The sequence below is a fragment of the Terrapene carolina genome, unplaced genomic scaffold (genome assembly GCF_002925995.2).
Source record: "Terrapene carolina triunguis isolate 2854851 unplaced genomic scaffold, T_m_triunguis-2.0 Scaffold85, whole genome shotgun sequence".
Classification (NCBI taxonomy): domain Eukaryota; kingdom Metazoa; phylum Chordata; order Testudines; family Emydidae; genus Terrapene; species Terrapene triunguis.
The window spans coordinates 59226232-59246898 of NW_020664436.1; the positions used below are offsets into that span (position 1 = coordinate 59226232).

General features: G+C 41.3%; 1 protein-coding gene across 1 annotated transcript in view; it reads left to right on the forward strand.

The window, feature by feature from the left end:
* TRDN (triadin) overlaps positions 1–20667 on the forward strand; it is a 291579-nt gene that overhangs the window by 103057 nt on the left and 167855 nt on the right. Inside the window, exons 11-13 of the mRNA XM_029911016.1 lie at positions 1643–1837; positions 4529–4600; positions 6886–6945. Of these exons, the coding sequence (XP_029766876.1) occupies positions 1643–1837; positions 4529–4600; positions 6886–6945 (327 nt within the window). The remainder of the gene's footprint in view (positions 1–1642; positions 1838–4528; positions 4601–6885; positions 6946–20667) is intronic.

Here is a 20667-nt window from a genome sequence, read left to right on the forward strand (position 1 = left end):
TTGCCAGACAAAATCATGGATGATTCATTATTACCAAACTTGGGCTCACTCTCCAGATTCAAGGTATCATAGGTTGGCAAGGTTACTTATGGACTGGCAGAAGTGTACTACAGGTGCTCTTAATTAGAGGGAGCCATGTAAGAATAAAAAAGGACTCTGAAAATCTGTTCTTCACCAGATCAGGCTAGATATTATTAATAATCACAATGATTTTATTAAGAGAAGATGTTGTAGAAAACTGCAGCTTATGTATTGTAGGTGTTACCCAGTGTGACGCAACTAAACTAGAAATTGTACCATATTGCAGTTCTTAGAGATGCTTTCCTATTAATGACTGGCTACATATATGCGTGGATTGCAAAGCTTGGATCCAGTAGACCTGATCCACCATGACATTACTCCAGTTTTGCAGGGCTGAATCAGAGCCAGTGTGCCCAGTGGAAAGTACAGTGAACGAACAGTCGGGACTGCTACGTTATATTTCTGACTGTGTCACTGACTGGCTACTCTGACCATGGGCAAGTCATGGAGATCCTGATCTGGCTCCACTGAAAATAATGGGAATCTCTCCATTGACTTTAATGGGTGATTGATAGGGTCTTTAATCATTGTGTGTTCCCCCTTTTACACATATTTGAAAGAAGTATAATAATTTTCTAATTCCCAACCAGGCAGGTGTTGTGAAGCTTAATTCATTACTTGGTCAGAAAATTTTCCATGGAAATTTTTTAAATCAGAAAATGCTGATTCATCAAAAATGAAACTTTCTGTGGGAAAGGGTTGATTTGGGGAAAAAGTTTGAAAAATTGACTTTTCATATTGAAATGTAAACTAATTGATAGTAAAAAAAAATTAAAAAGTTGAAAAAATTCAGTCAAAATGAATATTAAAATTATCAAAATGAAATGTGTCGATTAACCTAGCTGAAATTTTTTTCAGCTTTTCAGTCTGCAATTTTTTTTGAGATTTTTGTCTTTTTGTCCCAATTCAGAATGTAACAAATTTTCAATATCTCAAAAATTCTCATGAGATGGGAAAGTCATTTCCTGCTCAGCTCTAAGTGCTACCAGATACAGTGAAAACATTTCACTTGTGTAGCGTCTTGCATCTGATGATCTCAAAGAACTTAAAAAACCTTAATGAACAAAGCCATGTAATATACCAGCAAGGCAGAGCACTGTCATAATCTCCAATGTTACATATAGGGCAGCTGAGGCAGAAACTGGTTGTGAGTTGCCCATTTTAACAGAACAAGCTCACAGCATTACCAGGAATGAGTCACTTGACTCCCAGCTCTATGCTATGGCAGGAAGAACATTCTTCCCCTCCTCATAATGAAAGGCACTGTATGTCATTACTACACTTTATAAAAGGAATAGAATTGTTGAGTATTTTATCCACTCGTTTGATTAGAGTGATTTATATGCCTTTGTTCCTTTGGGCTTCCCATTCTATCTTGTTCTCTGTGTCCATCTTGATTAGATTGTAAGCCGTTCAGGGCAGGGACTACCTGCATCTTGTTGTTGTTGCGTAAATTGTTAGCACTAAAGAAATAATACATTATGATAATTTGAATTTAAAAGTGCTTGATGTTATTTATTCAGGAAAGACTGATTTTGACACATTTCTTTATTTCGTGCAGAAGAGAAGAAAGCGAAGAGCACCAAAGTTGAAGAAAAAGTTAAAAAGGAAGTGAAAGATGGAAAAGCTGAATCAAAGACAGCTGAAAAAGGCAAGCAGACAGAAGCAAAAGTAGAGGACATTGGGTTAATAAAGGCCAAACCAAAAGTGAAGGAGGAGAAAGCAGTGAAGGCTGAAACAAAATCAGAAAAGAAAGGTAAACAAAACCAGGAGGAAACAGCTGAAGATCCTAAAAGAGTAGTGGGAAAGAAACAGAGACAGTGAAGTTAAAGCTGGCAGAGACCAAACTCAAACGCCACACATGGAAAAAAAAATAGTAGTATCTGCCAATCCCATTGGGTCTCAGATCATTAAATGGAAATGAAACAAACAAAGATGCTTAAGCTAAGCCACCAACATGACAACTGTTACTGACACAGCAAAAGATTCATTTTGCATGTGAATGTTTCATTGAGAAAACAAGGACCAGTGTTCACAATTACTGAATATTTTGGAGCAGAAGATTTGAATAATAAGGTTTTCAGATCTTTAACTTCAGATGGATTTTTAATAAAAGTATTTTAAATTGCCCTTTAACTGATATCATCAGATAGTTCTAAGTTTTAATGAATTAAAAAAAAAAGAGAATGTGACATGTTGAATTAATAGCGACATTAATTTGGTTAAATATGAGTTACCCAGTGACCTATCAGGAAGTATACTTTCCTTCTTTAACTGTGCATATTTTCTGCTTAACAATAACAAAAATGATGGTTGATAGAATGGAATGTATGATTTGTATTACATCAGGCTACGTGAGACCCTGCCATGCTTTGTATCACACAATGACATGGCAATGCCTCACATGACTTGATGCAGTCCTGACACATGACTAGGTTCCAGATTTCAATTGAAAGTGAAAGAAATGTCATTCTCATAAGAGGAAGCAAATGAATTACATCCAAAAATGAGGACATGCATAACGTGTGGGTATTCAGTACAGGTGCATCTCTGCAACAGTGAGGTGGGATTCTGCCACTCTCTGTTCACATTGATCTGTACGTTGATTACACTGGGACTACTTATGGAATAAGGTACAACTCAGCTTGAATAAGGTTGGCAGAATCTGGCCTGCTATAATCCAGCCACGCTACAGGCTGGGGTTTATTATGATATAACCAAAGGCAGAGGTACATCATGAGGCAAAATTGCTTGAGCCTACAACTGATACCTGTGGACATACCCTTGTGCCTGTGCAGATCCCCTTTGAAGTCAGTGGGACACTGCTTGGGTGCAGGAATCTGCCCAAGCAGATCCACCTATAATTTCTGGGCCATGATCATGCACTCTCTGAAGGGTTGTGCCATTTTACCTAAAATATAAATTTTTAGACATCTGAAAATAATTATTAGAAGATTTGGAGGCCTAGGAAAAATATGGCTCCTTTCCTGACACTTATTATCTGTTGAGTTAGTGTTCTTTACATTTGTTTACATTCCAGATAAATTTAGTTTTCACATGAAACACTGGAGCCTTTTAGGCATAATGGAACATTAGGAGATTAAAGCAGCTTCCTGCACTCTGATTGTTTTGACCAGTGGGCTGATCCACCAAGGTGCTGTGCCCTTCCTGCAAGGCGTCAGTCACCTCAGCTCCTATTCACTGTGTTAGCAGCTCGGCACGTTGCAGGATGCACTCAACACTGTTTCAGGATCAGGCTCTGAGAAAATGGTTCAGATTCAAAGTGACTGAAGCATCTCTAAGAACACTGGTGAATATCAGATGTTTCCAAATCAATTCACCTCCAGTGCGATGTTGTTACAAGGTGGAAACCCTGAAGTAAATTCTTCTTTCAAAAGGAAACCTTCACTTAAAATGAATCTTTAGCTCTGAAGTATCAAGAATGAACTGGAAAATTGCATCTTTATTTGAAATCCTGAGGGCATGTTTCTTGCATTGATATCATTGACAAAAATTTCCCATTGACATAAATGGGAACATGATCATCTTACTCTTTCGTATACAACAGTAGTGTTATTTGTGCTATGGCAATTCAATATCAGGACTGCATTTCCATTACAAAGCATTATTTTCAGGGCTTAAGTAACTCAGAAAAAATTCCAAGGGCTGAAATTTAGCATCAAATATCTCTACACAGGAATAATTAATTTTTTTTGACTGTTTTAAAATTACAGTAACATAAATGGGAAAGAAACTAGTTCAGATCTGTTTTTGCATTCCTAAGATTAAAAAATGGTCTTTCATATACATGAAATGTTTCAGGCTTCTAGTCAATAATGGACTAATGCCTTTAAGCCCTGATCTCAAACCCATTGAAGTCAATGGGAGCCCGTCCATTGCCTTCAGTGGGCTTTGGATGGGCCCTTTGAGAGGATTCATTTTTCTTATACGTGTCCTTTTCTTGTTTCAGAGAATATTTTCATTTTAGTGCCAAATACCTTAAAGTCCCTAAGTGTTTGTTGACTGATAGACTGTACCCAATCTGAATGGATTTTCAATCAAAACTATAGCTTTATAAATTCATATTTAGAATTTTTTTAAGAAAACAGTTTTTCTAGCCACTTTTGGATTTATCAGATAAACGTTTATTTTTTGCGGTCCTTTACAGAGTGATACAATAGACTGTAAAGGCTTCACAAGAACTGTTTATAGTCAAGGATCTTTGTACTCCATGGGAAGCTTGACCTGAATTCTACAGGAAGGGACTGGGATTCTGCAGTACTCCAGGGCAGTGTAGGGAAATCCTGCAGCAGCTTCAGATAAATTAAATATTGAGATTTTGGGGAATTAAGTATGAATATGAACAATACAATCAGCACTGTATAATTTCTGTTATGTAATTTTCTAATTGAATTTATGTTGGTTCTACATTTTTAATTTTCAATAGCCTGCATAATCTTTATTTTTTTTTGGAAAACACATAATTACATCACAGAAGTTGTCAAAGCTGCTCGCTTTGGTAGGTGAGTAGGGGATAAATGGGCTTTTTTTGTTTTGTTTTGTCTCCTAGGCTAGGAAGGTTTGGAGGCAGTTTTTGGGATTATTGGAGAAGTACGCTAACTGGATGTTAGTCCTAAAATGATCAATGGTTAAACAATGTTGACATTTAAATGGTCATCATTAGCTTTCAAAATTAACATATCTTTGAGATGAATGGGGCAGTTTACCTTTCCATTAGAGATATTGTTTCTAGCTAACTGCATACTTACGCAAACATCCCTACAATTGGTTTGCACTCAGTCCACAACTGAACGATTTTCTTCACAACTGAAAATGTTAGAAACTTTGACCAAGGTTTTTCACAATGGGTGCCTAAAGTTGAAATGAATTGGTGCTCAGCATTTCTTGGTCACTTTTTAGACTTAACGTACATCTACACCACAAATGAAGGTATGATACATTTAATCTAGCAAGCACAGGTAACAAGACAGTATCAGTGAAGAAACAGTGGCATGGAACCTGGCACAGGCCAGCAAACACGTATGTACCCAGAGCCCCTGGTGGACTCATACTAGGATAGCTAACCCTCATTAAGCATATGCCACCACAGCCTTACTACCACTATTACCCACACCAGCTAGCTTAAGGCTAACGTGGGTATGCCAATCTTCACTGCAATCACTCCTTAATTTGTGGATCATAGAATTATAGAATATTAGGGTTGGAAGAGACCTCAGGAGGTCATCTAGTCCAACCCCCTGGTCAAAGCAGGACCAACACCAATTAAATCATCCCAGACAGGGCTTTGTCAAGTCGGGCCTTAAAAACCTCTCAGGATGGAGATTCCACCACCTCCCTAGGTAACCCATTCCAGTGCTTCACCACCCTGAGATATACCCTGAGAAGCCTAATGCCAGGTATCCTGAACTTCTTAGCTGTCATTTACAAAAAATTAAATCTTAGCATCTGGAACATGATTCTGTGGCAACTTCCACAGTTGCTGAATTGCAGGGCCCTGTTTATATTCCTGTTTAGTAAACTCTCTCTCTCATTGGACTTTGAAAAGTTCCTAAAATCATATTAACAAAATACTCTGTTATAAAATGTTATTGACTGAGAAAATTTAGCATGGAATATTATGGGGTTTAAGGAAGCCATTGGGTCTATCGGCAAAATCAGCTCCTCAGTTTATAGGTGGATTGAACTTTCATACACTTTTTCTGTCTGTGAGAGAGAACTTTGGATTCTTCTGTTTAAAAGTAACCAGTGACTAAAAAATTTAAATGACTCACTAAGCCATGTTCAGAAATTGAAATTGACCTGATATAAAGGTTCTGTCTTAAATCCACTGAAGTGAGGAAATTCAGAACTAAGAGTGTGGTCCTGCCATTACCTTTTTACTGTGAGTAGTCTCATTGACTTTAATGGAACAACTCTGGTTCATAAGCACAACTCTGGTTCACAAGCATAACACTTGGTAGTGTTTTCAGGATTGGGCCCTAAAGTTGAAACTTGATCCTCGTTCACCTGGCTGTATGTTGCCGAACAGTGGGTGATTTTATGAATTTTGGGTGAAGTTCACCCCTAGTGAAGCGGGCATATGCAAGTCACTCTTTATTGCTTATGTCCTGCATAGGGGTTATGTTGGGGGGTCAGAAGGCTAAGCAGGAGTGCCAGTTCACATCTTGCACTCTGCAGAACTGCTCCCTGCATGTACTCAGTGTAGGTCACGTTGTGGGTGGGCTGGGAATGACTTAGTGGTAGGCCAGCAAAGGACCCACAATTCCAGGTTCATACAAATCCATTTGGCCTCAGTACCGCATGCAACTAGCACTGAAGGGTTATGACTGCTGTTCCAGTTCAAAGGCAGGAATAGCAGCATGGGGAGATGTTCAGCTGGTGCTGGGTTAGTGATGAATTCCACTTCCCTAACCTCCCCCACTTAGAACCTTCATACGCAAACTTTATGCAGGTGAATATCACCCCTAACTGTACTTCAATACCTGAACACAGAATGAGGAGTTAAAGACAGAGTTCCAGCTCTAACTCTGAAGTCTATGACATGGTGGCCTGAAATAAGACCCTGAACTTTAACTGAACAGTGTGTGTGTGTGTGTGTGTGTGAGAGAGAGAGAGAGAGAGAGAGAATTACTTTAAGGCTGGAAAAATATACCAAGAGAAAACATCACAAAAATAGCCAAAAATGTGTTTTGTCACTGCTAAGCTTTATCTTCACTGCTGCATGGAAAAAAAGGCCTTTAAACCTGGTTCCCTCATTGCTCTTTTTCCTTTCTGCTCTGTTAGATCAATATGCGTTCTGTCGCTATGTGATTGACATGTTTGCGCAAGGGGATTTTTATACAGGTACTTTCATACATCGTTGAAGTCTGTTCTACTAGTCTTTGTTTTTCTGAGAAGTTATGCTTTTTATGCACTAAAGTTTGTTTTGTATTTTTAAAAGGCAGCAAAATGGCAAAAGTGTGCAAATAGAATTTTTAAATAAAGCATGAGAACTAATGGCTGTACTATTAGAGCTTTTAACTTTTCTTTCTGCAATTGCATGAATTAAAATTAAGGGTAATTTAAAAGTGAAGTCAATGGGAAAGTATAGAAAATGCTAAAATATATCATAATCCCTTCGTGCCAAGAAAGGTGCAGGAGAATGGAGTAATATCTTAATATGTTTTTCCACAAACAATAACTCCAGGATACTTAATTTTAACAAGAACTGAAACTGCATTGAAAACCTTCATTGCTTTTAATGTATGAAATCTCTCATCTGATCTATCATTTTTTTTTGCTTTTTGCTTTATCTCCCCTCTGACACACACACACATTTCTTCAAACACATAGCAAAATGAAGTGAGAACCATTGTTGATGACTGAGAACTGAGTTGGTCCCATGATATTAAGTCAGTTCAACTGTCCTAATCTTATTTAACTGATATTTTTTTTCTAGAATCATGGTGCCAAGTGTACAATAGAAGTGGCACTATTTCAGAGTGGACATAATCTCCGAGAGAGAACACATACACTTTAAAAGAAACAAAATTTGCTGAAGTTTTTATGGGAACAGTCAAAGTTTGAATATCCGGGGATATGAATTCAGTCAAGCCTTGTGTAACAACTTATTTGCTCAAGAGGTTACACATCCATTTTGGACCTAGATTTATCAGTTAGTGTTTTATGCATTGTCCCTGTTGTTTCGTTATTTGCTCTGAGGAATCTTCCTGACACAGGTGCTCTCCTTCTGGGGCTGAGCTGCCCCAGAAGGAGGCAACTGGCAGTGATGGGGCAGCAGCAGAATTGGAGGAATATGTGCAGGTTGCCCTGCCTCATACTAGGGAAAGAGAAGGGGCAGGTTGTTCACTTCCCTGCAAAGATCATAGGATTTTGGAGAAATGGGGAGAGGGTCTGTTTTGTTATTTCCCTCCTTTCCCTGTGGCTCCCTCCCCCGCTCCAAAAAAAATGAAGATAGGGGAGAAGGCTAGCTGGAAAGAGAGCCTGTTCCCATTAGAAGACAGGAAAATATTACATTGACCCAGGTCCTGTCAGGGAAAGCAAATCCAAGTGAGGGCATTGGTCTGGAACTGCGATCAGATTGACAAAAAGGTTAGCAAAACTTGATCATCCTTTCAGAGACCCTGATGAGGGTTAAGATAGCTTCATGGGGTTCTTCAAAATCTCACTAGTGGCTCTCCTGGCATTTGCAAGGATGATTGCAGCGCCTTTTGCTTTGCCTGCTCCTCTTCAAGCCAAGCATCCTTCACAGAAGCTCTCCCCACGTTGTTTGACACACCCCTGAGGTAGAGCAGGGTTGCCCTATAAAGGAACCAGGGTTGTTGAGGTAAATTTGTTTTGACCTTCCAACAGCCAGGAAGTTGGAAGGGTTAGGGGTGGGGGCAGAGGAGAGGGAGGCTGCATCAAGAAGAATTTTTGAAAATCCCCAGAATGTGGCATGATGTTACTATGCCATGTTTGCCTCATGGCATTGTCTCAAAATATCATGATACAGTCATGTTGATGCAGCATCACAGTGTAAACACATGGGGCAGGGAGTCAGGTAGCTATACACTTAGAGCTTCTCTGTGACTCTTATTCATGAAGTTATTCTACATCTCTTTAAGGTTGACTATTGTCTTATTAAAGGGTGTCTAAAAAGGGATTCGTTCTGTACTCTATCCCTCACAACTGGTTGTGTGGCAATTACTTTTAGTCCTGCTAAATCTATTTACCACCTCAAGTACAACCCAGTGAATTGTAGTTATTAAGTAACTTGAATTATATCTGTGAATAGTAAAATAAAGCATTTCCCATAAAATAAGCCATATTCCATTCACAGTGAAGAAAAACACTGAAACATCCAGCACATACTTTACTTCTTTCTAATGAGGTGATGCAAGGTAAAGGTCAGATATGCTCAGTTCTGTACTCTTCATAAAAAGCATTCAGAATGGCATTCCAAGCTGCAGCTCAAATAGTCTCTTCCTAAGCCAACATGTTCAGTTCACAGTGATCCTTAGCTGTACCCGTCTTTTACACTCCTTTTCTTGTATAGAAATATAGAATGATAACAGCATCACATTATCAGTAACTTTAATGTCCTTATTATCTAATTAACCTTAAAACCTATTTTAATTAATCTCCACATGAGCTCATGTTTTAGAACATTGAATAGCAGATGTGTTATCCTAACCAGGAGATCTCAGCACAGTTAGACTAAGGAGTTTAACTGCAACTCCACCCAGCATAGCAGCCCTCTCAGCCCCAAACTAATTTCTGTCAAATCCAATATTTATGTTTATAGAAGAGAAAAATAATGTGTTGAGTATTTATATGATGGAAGTTCCATGGCTGCTGAATGTGAACTTCCATCTACTTAGGTTTAGTGTGAGCAGAGTACTATCCTTAGATATTATGGGGACTACATGGATTCATAATAATAGTAAACATTATTATTGTTTAATAATATTTGTTGCTGCTTTAGAGGACTTCATTCATACCCAATGGTCTATTTTTATTATAATGGAACATTTTTATGTACAGGAAAAATATATAGTTTATTTAATATACCTGGTTAGGTGGCAAATATGTTAGGTACTGGCAATATAAAATAATTTCTGTTTTCTTAAAGTTTTATACTAGAGTGAACAGCAAAAAATGTACCCTTCAACATAGTTTGACAGTGTGACAAATAAATAAAAATTAAATAGTACTAAGTCTTGAATTTAACCTCCTGACTGGGTATCTGAAGATATATTGGACAAAATTATGCCCTTTTTTACATCTGTGCAATCTCCCTGAAGTTTGTAAGGTGGCATTTTTGTAATGAGAAAGAAATACATCTCTACCCCTATATAACGCGACCCGATATAACACGAATTCGGATATAACGCGGTAAAGCAGCGCTCCGGGGGGGGGAGGAGGGGCTGCACACTCCGGCGGATCAAAGCAAGTTCGATATAACGCGGTTTCACCTATAACATGGTAAGATATTTTGGCTCCCGAGGACAGCGTCATATTGGGGTAGAGGTGTATGGTCCCTTTTGTCAATTTCCTGTAGACTTTGCAATTGGAGGCTTAGAAAGTGAGTGAAACTGACACTTCTGTTTTTGGTGAAACTAAAATATTTTGCCAAAATACATTCCCCACCCCCACCCCCCGTGGCTGCTCCCCCTGTGCCTTAGCTGGCTTCCCTGTGTTTCTATTGTAGTATGGTTCTACCCCGAAAGTGGTCAGTTGTTGCCCTAGTCAGTCACTGAGTTAGGTCCTAATTCTGATTCTACTTCAAGAATTGCACTGCTGTCGTTAGTAACTGAGGCTTTCATGTATAGCTGCTCTAACCAGTTTTTAGTTTGTGCTGAATTAAAAAAAAATGCCATAAATAGGAACATAGCACTCAGTCCAGCACAGCTGAAATCTATGGGAGTTTAGCTATTAATTTAAACTGGAGCTGGATCAGATCTATATAGTAGCTACATTGGATGAGACCAATGGTCCGTCTTATGCAGTACCTTGTATCCAAAAATGGTCTAGACTAAATATTTCTGAGAAAATTTGAGATCTACACATCTATCCCATTGTGCGCTACTGTATCATAGGGGGAAATTCCTTCCTGACCTTAGTTGATGAGCTTACTCCATGAAACGTGCGAGTCCTTGTCATTGTCAATGTCATATGTGTATAGTGGGTCACTGTTTACTACTGGATTTTACTGAATTTATTCATGCTGAGTAGCCTTTTCCTCCAAGAATATCCCATTGATCCTGGTTCTACTATTGCAGAATAAGGTGCTATTTAGCATAAATACAGGTCCATCAGTTGGTCTTCAATAAATTGCTAGTGTAGAGTGGGTAACTATTTACTTATAGTAGATGTCTAAACGAGAGTAGCACGTGACAAGGCCAAAAGTTTCAAACTCAGGTGCGTCTGAAGCTAGGTAGCTAAATATGTGGTTGTATTTTCAGAGATGCTGAGCAACATCAGTTCTTATTGTTTCTCTCTGTACCAGATTCCATTCAGGCCAGTGCCTATCAGGCACAATGTAGTCCTCATGGGATCGGGGTCCCACTGACTGTCAAAGTGTGGGTTACCTACAGGACATCTGATGCACTTGAAATTACTTTTATATTAATGAAGCTTTGTTCTGAATAACACCTTTGCTATTACTTACTCAGAGTTTTATATCACATCGGTTCAGGGTTAGTAGCTTCACTTGGATTTGATTCCCTTTTACTTTTATGTCCTTACGGAGGGTGAAATCCTCACTCATGTGGATGGGCACTTGCGCACACATGTAGTCTAATAGATTACTCTATTTAAAATGGAGTGGATTGTTCCCCTTCTGCTCTGCTTTGTCTGGTGCCATGTCCTCACTTCATCCTCACCTCTTTTTTGACAGCTTGTTCCCCATGGGGATGCACCAATGGACATGTCATGTGCTCTGCAGAGTGCAAGGAGAACAAGGTTTGCTATAATGAAATGCCTTTGTGCAGTCACCCAAGAGGAGGGGCTTATTGTACACCCCTCTGGCTCTGCATGCCCATGGCAATGTATGTCATAGATTCTAGGACCACAAGGGATCACTGTGGTTATCTATTCTGACCTCCTGTATAGCAGAGGTCATAGAATTTCCCTGAATTAATTCCTGTTTGAAATAGAGCTGTCTAAGTTGTGCACTGCTGAGGTGAAAGTGGTATTTCTCAATTGGCTGTTCAGTTTCAACCAGGCTTCCCCACTTCTCCCAGTCCTAAAATTATTCCAGTTACTCGTGTATATTTCCATTATGTGCCCTCGCCATGCTTTACAGAAGTTCCATATCACAGTAGCATGGGCCTATGTAAGGGACTGGTCTTCACATTTTGATAATTACCTACTAATAAATACAGTGATTCTGATTCTGAGCTGCACCTCTCAGTAGGCAGAGCCTGGAAGGGGAGGCAGGGGGAGAGAGCAAATGTGCCTTTTTGCCACCTTTTGCAGCTTCAGGCTGCAAGGTCCTGTTTGGCTCTTGGTGTAAACTGGAACAATCCCAGGAGTTGCAATGATCTCCAAGGATCACTGAAGGGCAGTAGATTCTGGCCACACCCTTTTCGTCCACCAACCTGCCCCCTCCTGTCTTTTGCATGTCCCTGCACCAGGGGCTAAAAGCTAGCCTTGTGTAGATCCATCTTTCTAGCCTTATGCTGCCAGAAAATTGCCTTGCACTGGGAGAATTGCCAGGCAATTTCCAGCACCGTTACAGTGCAAGAGTGGCATAAAGGGGTCAGAGCAGATTTCAGAATTAGAGGTAAGTCATTGTAAAAATCCCTCTATAGACTCTCTCCATCCCTCAGTCCAGCCACTCCCCAAATGCTCATGTGGAAAGATGTCTGGAACATTAAGAGATCCAGGATTGGTCAGAAAAAGGACGGAAAAAAAAAATTCTTGACCAGCGGGCTCCATAGAGAGCACTGTGCCAGCAGTTCCCTCCCAGGAAGGAGTGCCAGGTCAAGTGCCTTGACTGACCACTATGTGATAAGAATTGTTTCCTTTTCCACCATCACCATATCTCACATAACTCCCCGCTTGGCTATGTTTTCAAGTGCAGTGGGACAGCGGAGGTTACTGTCATTGTATAACTATAATCTGTGGTGCCAAAATGACTGGCTGGCTGTGGCATATTATGTATGTCCCATAATATTTTATCTACTAGCAGGTTCCAAAATGGTGGAACCTGCTAGAAAATGGGTCAGTAATGTCAAGTTCAGGTGCATGTTGTATTGGCATGTTAGATACTTAGATACTTAAGGAACTGTGTATAAGTTTAAGAATTGTGGGTATAAGGCAGAGGCGGGCAAACTATGGCCCGTGGGCCACATCAGGCTAGCCCCCGGCCCCTCCCCTGCTGTCCTTCCTCCGCCGCAGCCTCAGCTCGCTCGCTTCTCCGCCGGCACAATGCTCTGGGCGGCGGGGCTGTGAGCTCCTGAGGCAGCGCAGCTGCAGAGCCCGGCCTGACCCGGTCTCTGTGCTGCGTGACGGCAGCAGCGGCAGCGTGGCCCGGCTCCAGCCGGGCGGCGTGGCTGTAGCGCCGCCAGCCACCGGTGCTCCAGGCAGTGCGATAAGGGGGCACGGAGCAGAGGGGTTGGATAGAGGGCAGGGGAATTCCGGGGGTGGTCAGGGGGTGGGGGTGTGGATAGGGGTCAGGGTGGTCGTGGGGGGAACAGGAGGTTGAATGGGGGCAGGGGTCCTGAGGGGGGGGCAGTCAGGAAGGAGGGGGGGTTGGATGGGGCAGCGGGGGGCAGTCAGGGGCAGGGGTTCCTGGGGCAGTCAGGGACAGGGAGAAAGGGTGGTTGGATGGGGCAGAGGTCCCGGGGAGGCCATCAGGAATGAAAGAAGGGGTTGGATGGGGCGGCAGGGGTCCGGGGCTGGTCAGGGGTCCCGGGGGGGCTGTCAGGGAAAAGGGGGGGTTGGATGGGGCAGGAGTCCTGAGGGGGGGCAGATAGGAGGTGGAGGCCAGGCCACGACACCTCCCCAACCGGCCCTACATACAATTTACGAAACCCAATGCGGCCCTCAGGCCAAAAAGTTTGCCCGCTCCTGGTATAAGGGCAGCTTCCTAACTTCCATCTGTAGGTCCTACAGAGTTCCAGTTCTGCTCTTGCTGCCTGATGTCCAGATAACAGACTCTTCTAACAGCCTTTGAACTTTTTTGATATGTGCTGATTGTACTTAATTAAAGATTACTGTGTGTTGTGATTGCCCAGAGGCAGTGGGCCTGATTCACCACCTAATTAAATTGGTTTTTTACTGGGATAACATCTTTGATACCAGGGCAGTTACTCTGGGGCATACTTGATGCCATGCAATAAACCAAAATCCTACAACTTCCATATTATTGTGATTCTTGGTCAGTGAAATTGAGCATGATGAAACTACCTCCAGTTTTACGTGGCTTTCATGTTTCATTGAGAACGCCAGAGACAATATTTTTCTTCTATTCAAATGTACACTATATTGTTTCCTATCTACTTCCCCCACGCATCATATTAGAGAGTGACTAAAGCAGATGTGGGGCCTGGCAGATGGCTGACCGGGAGCAGGAGTTAATGAGGGAGGCTAAGACCTATACAATGTACAGCAAACTTCCTCCCCACATTTTTATTTTGAAAATGTGAATGATCATTAAGAACTTCCAAATCTTGTCTTGCAGGGAACAATAGTGTGCCCCTAATTTGCAAAGGCCTCACTAGACTCATCTCTTTGAATAAGTAGGTAGCTGTAAATCAATTTCCAGAGAACGCTGGATTGATGGAGCACTTGTTGATGTATTTGCTCTTGCTGATGGCATAATTGGGGATGATTTGATGACACAAAGCTGTCTTTTACTCCTCTAGGAACCTGCTGGGATAATTCTGAACACATTCTAAAATAGTCTGAAAGGGAAGAAATAATAAAGAGTAATTTAAATACCTACATGAGAAGCACGGAAAATTAAGGCTTAATCATTGAATAATTTCTGGCTAATTAGGTGTTATTTATTAATGAGCCATTCTTGCAATAATTTCAGCTGTCAGAACCAAATATTCTCTCTTTAAATTTCTGTTTTAATTATGCAAAAACCTAGAGAAGCTATTTAAAATGGGTTCGTCTCTCTGACGCCCTGCTAAGGCTGTGTCTGCTTGGCAGGGCTCTCCTATGACATAGATCTCTTAATGGAACATTATCAGTGCATGATCCCCACACCATCCCACAGAGACAAAACAGACACCCATTATTCCCTGCTTATGTCATTCCATCTTGAATCCAAGCCAGATGCTAGCACGCTAGGCCATAACTATCAACACTCCCATGGCACTGCTGTGTAACGATGCCAAAATTCTCCAAATTACTTTCACTGTTTCAGAAGCAACTACCCAGGGAATCTTTCACATCCTGCTTCCATAGATGAGAACTGATCTCTTGCTTTAATACTTCACTCTGAGAAGTTCAGAGCTTTCTGTTTATGAGTTAGCAGTCAGAGAGAGAAAGTCCTTGTTGGTATAAATTGTTGCAGCTCTATTGAAGTCAATGGACCTACAACAATTTACGTAAGTGTGGGATACATACCAAAATAAGCATAACTTATTAAATAAATCATATATGTATATATGATATGATAAATCTCCCAATAAGGAATATTGAAATCCAGGGTCACATTTCAGGTAAGATTAATTAACAATGGCATAGACAACAAAACATTGTGAACAAAATATGAAAGGTCTCAAAAATCTTGGTCTTTAAAGTAGATAATTTAGGAACATAAGAACGGTCATACTGGATCAGACCAATGGTGCATCTAGCCCAGTATCCTGTCTTCTGACAGTGGTCAGTGCCTGATGCTTCAGAGGGAATGAACAGAACAGGGCAATTGTCAAGTGATGATCCATCGTGTCATCCAGTCCCAGCTTCTTTAGAAAGAAGGGGAGGAGGAGGAGGAGGGTAAAAGGAGAACAAGCATATATATATATATACTTGTTCTCCTTCTTTGGTTTTGGTTTATATATTTATAAATCAGATAAAGCATATATATATATATATATAAATATATATGCTTTATCTGATTTATATATATATAAACCAAAACCAAAGAAACCATAAAACCCTAGAAATAAACAATTTCTATGTTTACATTAAAGAGATTAAATAATCCTTGACAATAGCCATGTAAAGTCACTGTTAAATTTAAATAGTTATTCATTCTAAGTACTGCTTTCTGGCAAGAAATATTAATACCAATAATAATAGTATTTCAAATGGATTAAAAAATCAATCAAATGGGGGCACCAATGAGCTAAATTGCTTGGCTTCAATACCTGACTCAGTATTATCTTGACAGATTAATTGACTACCGAAAATAGCTGTAGCTTCATCAGATTTTTTTAAAACTTATTTTTCTCCATATTCACTCCGGCAGAGTTTTCAAAGAAACAAAATTGAGGCCGTAAAACCATAAGATAGAAATTTCACTTAAGATCATACATTTCTTTCACAAACCTGAGTGGTCTTTAAAGTAGATAATTTAGGAACATAAGAACGGTCATAGGAAACATACGACCCTTCAAAAGAAATATTACCTCTTTTTCTATCCCAAATCTGGTAATATTTCAGGATTAGTAGATTGCCAAAAAAACCCAACATCAATAGTTGTGTTGTGATGCATTTTGCTGCCAGTATCCTTATTTGGAACACAGAAGTTTTGATATTTGTAGGAATGGAGCACGGACACCAATAGAATTTAAATTGGGCATTATTGGCTGGGCTGGTATCACCATCTATTATTAAAGTTGCCAGATATGTTCCAGTATAAGGTCCTATTTTTAGTTACTTATAACTGTACCAAACTTTAGCAAGTTGGGCTGAAATTTTCCATGCCAAGTATTTGCTTCAGGCTGATTTTTTTTTTTTTTAAAGTTTCAGTCAAAATGGTCCAGCTAGTTCTGAGAATAAGGCTAATGAAAAAAAAATTTTTACTTTTTCCTGTGTTACAAAAATTCTTGAGGCCTTTTCTTTGAAATGTTGTAGTGCTCCCAAGCATGGTGGTAGGACTTGCAATTTGGCAGGCCTTTGTGTCGGGGATGTGTCCTTTGCCATTCATGTGAAAACCCACACAAATCTGGCCAAGTTATAAGCCTTTGAAAAATCACAGTTGCACATGCTTAGTAGAGACTTGCTTGAGAAGCAGCTAAAATCTCTGAAGAGTCTGTCCTCGTAGAGCATGATCAATCTGCTCACAGCTCCTAGTGCTGACCAGACTGTGCAAGTACCATTCCCACTGAGTCAAGTTGGGGGAGAGGGATAGCTCAGTGGTTTGAGCATTGGCCTGCTAAACCCAGAGTTGTGAGTTCAATCCTTAAGGGGATCATTTAGGGAATCTGGGGCGCGCGTGCACACACACACACACACACTGTCAGGGACAGTACTTGGTCCTGCTAGTGAAGGCAGGGGACTGGACTTGATGACCTTTCAAGATCCCTTCCAGTTCTATGAGATAGGTATCTCTCTCTATATATATATATTTTCAGAGCAACTGAGCACAATTCCAACCGAGGGCTCGGAAGGGCTCCTCCCAGCTGTTCCAGGTCAGGGTGAAGCCAAGCACAAGATTCACAGTAGGGATCCTGTCTTTCCTGTGCTCTCAATGACTCCCTACCTAGGTGCCCAGGCAATATGGAGGAGGAAGCTATCTGATATGAATGAGATGGGACAAGGAGTTGAGTGAAACTGTACGGCAGAGGAGAAACTGATGACATTGGAGGGGGAGACTAAGACTGGTTGGACAAGACTAAGACTGGGGACAAAGACGGGCAAACTCAGATCGGTTGAGGAAGGAGACTAGGACAGGGAACCAGTGAAGGAATGGGGTGGGGGAAGGAGAGAGAGATTTGATAAAATGCAAGGCTATGGAGGGCAAACTGGGACTAGCTGGGCAAGGAGATTGAGCCAGGGAACAGGTGGGGGGAGATTGAAATTGGGTGAGGAAACTGGGAAAGGAGATTGGGACTGGGAGACAAAGTGGGGTGGGGGGAGAGGCAGATTGAATGGGAAGTGGGAACTGGGCCTGGGTGGGCAGGAAGACTGGGGACAAGGAGTTCAGTAGGGAGTAGAAAGAATTGGGTATGGCTGGGCAAGGAGATTGGGGCCAGGTGTAGAGAGGGTGAGACTAGGAGTTGGGTGGGAGATTGGGACTCAGACAACAAGCCCAGAGAGGGGAAACTGGCTGGGCAAGAAGATGGGGACTGGGAGGTGTAGCCTAAGTCATGGAGACTAGGAATGGGTAGACAAGGAGAATGGGACTGGAACAAGGAGCCAGAGGTGGGAAAGAGACAAGACTGGGACAAGTTGGATGGGATGGGCCAAAGAGATCCAGTTTAGGGAAAACTGGTAAAAGAATCTGCATCCACTATGCACACTCCCTTCTAGAACCTGGAATGGAACCCATAATTTCTGAGTCTCACCATGCCTCTTCACAGCAAATGCCTGTGAAAGTATGTGTATTGTCCTCCTCTAGTACTGGACTACTTAGAGGATGACAGCCTACTACTGTTATCAGGTACTCTGTTAACTCAACCGGCAGAGGTCCATGTGATGGAGCTAAAGGTTCCAAACCGGCCAATGAACCTTATGGATGTCAATACGAAGCTACATGATGGAATTTCGGGGGGAGGGAGGTGGATGCTTTTTTAAAACCTCAGAAATTACATACAAAAAAATTAGAAGAGCATTAAGTTTATTAAGTCAAACAGTAGAATATTAGAAAATGCCAGAATTATGGTTGTCTGTAATACTTTAATTTGACCCCTTATGTGTATGCATTATGATAGTCTGTAATTACATGCTCACATACTAATATTTCCATAGGAGCCCTGCCTCATTCTGTGCACTGGATTCATCTACTCTGGGGATGTAGTAATGTAGTAAAGGAGGCTGTTGCCTGTCGATTCCTGCTTCATTTGTTGGAAATTGGAAGGTGTGTACTATTAGGAGTACCAGGACAGGTGGGTCTAGGCCTGCCCATAACTAAAGGGTTGGAAGGTGTGTGATGAATGAGGCAGAGAATTGCAGGAAGAGAATGGATGATTAAGACAGCTGAATACTACCCTGGAAAACTCAATTCTGTCTCTGCCTCTGCCACAGAGTTTCTATGTAATGCTAAGCAAGTCACTTAAGCCATTCTTTTCACAGATGATCACTAATTGTCTGCTCCTCATTTTTTGGGTGGCTGACTTGAGACCTCCCTGGGATCTGATTTGCAGAAGTGTTAAGCACTCACAGTTGCAACTGAAGTCAATGGGAGCTCTGCTTCAGTATATACACTGCTATATAATGCTAAGTACAGTAACTCCTCACTTAAAGACGTCCCGGTTGATATTTTTTTAAATGTTACATTGATGATCAATTAGGGAACATGCTCGTTTAAAGTTGTGCAATGCTCCCTTCTAACGTCATTTGGCAGCCGCCTGCTTTGTCCACTGCTTGCAGGAAGAGCAGCCCGTTGCAGCTAGCTGGTGGGGGCTTGTAACCAGGGTGGACTAGCAGCCCCCCATCGGCTCCCCCTATCAGCTCCCCGCTCCCCTACGTTCCCTGTGCTGCAGCCGCGCAGCAGGCTAGCAATCGGCAGTTCAGCTGTCCCACCCCCCACTGTCATGTGCCGCTCCTGCCCTCTGCCTTGGAGCTGCTCCCAGAGACTCCTGCTTGCTGTGCAGCGGGGGAAGGAGTGGGGATAATGTCAGGGTGTCCCCTTCCCCCCTGCTCCTGCACCACACTTACCCCTTCTCCATATAGAGCAGGGGGGGACATGGAGGGAGAGAGACAGAGAGAACTTGGGGCAGCAGCTGCTGTCTCAACTTCCTGATCCACTTAAAAAGGCAATGCATTTAAGAGTGGGTCAGCTTACTTAAAGGGGCAGTGTGCATCTCTCTCTCTCTCTCTCTCTCCCACACACGGTGTGTGTCTGTCTCTGTCTGCTATGCTGTTTCCCCTCCCTTGTGTTCATGCTGCCTTGTGTGAGAAGCTACATTAACAACAATGTGTTAACCCTTGAGGGTTCAGCCAAGTGCTAGTTCATCATTTAGCAGCAAGGCATTCCCTGGGAAATATCCCTCCTTCTTCCATCCTCTAACTTCACCACCTCAACCAAGCTTCACAATCATCATAGCTGTGAACAGTATTAAATTGTTTGTTTAAAACGTATACTGTGTGTATATCTATATAATATATAGTTTTTTGTCTGGTGAAAAATTTCCCTGGAACCTAACCCCCCCCATTTACATTAATTCTTATGGGGAAATTGGATTTGCTTAACATCATTTCGCTTAAAGTCGCATTTTTCAGGAACATAACTACAATGTTAAGTGAGGAGTTACTGTACTCTGAAAAAACAGGTCTTAGGTGTCCCAAATTGCCTCCCCTGCCCCGAAATTAGTGGATACTTTTGACCTTATTCTCTCTCTGTGTGTCGGCTCCTTATCTGTAAATTGAGGATAATCCCATCCTCTCATCTCACTGGGGTGTTGTGAAAATAAATAAATTTATGTTTGTGAAGCATTCAGATACTAAAGTGATGAGCGCCATGGAAAAGCCCACGAGGAAATTAATAATTCTGTGTTCATAGCAGGGTTTGAATAGTGTTCAGTAAGGCTTGGGGCCACACATTGAAATATGAGGATAAAACAAAATATTGACTAGCTGCTCAGGAAGTGAACACTGTATGTCCTATGCACTGAACGAAGCAAGGGTTTTGTGGAAAAAATAATTTGTGAACATGAAAGACTGTATCATAATGTATACCCCCCCAAGGGGGATGAAGTAAAGTTACACAGGCAACCTTAATTCTGACATTTACTAACTTTTGAATTATTGACTTTGCAACCATAATCATATTCTTTTAACACAGTTCTTTGAATGTAATATATTTATACCAAACTTCCCCCTCAGAAATCGTCAGGAAAACCCAGCAACTGCATATTATTTATCTTAGAAAAAAATCTTAATAATTCAACTTTACTATGAAGGAACATATTGTCTTTAACTGAAACACCAATGTACATCTTAGAGTAGTCCACCTTT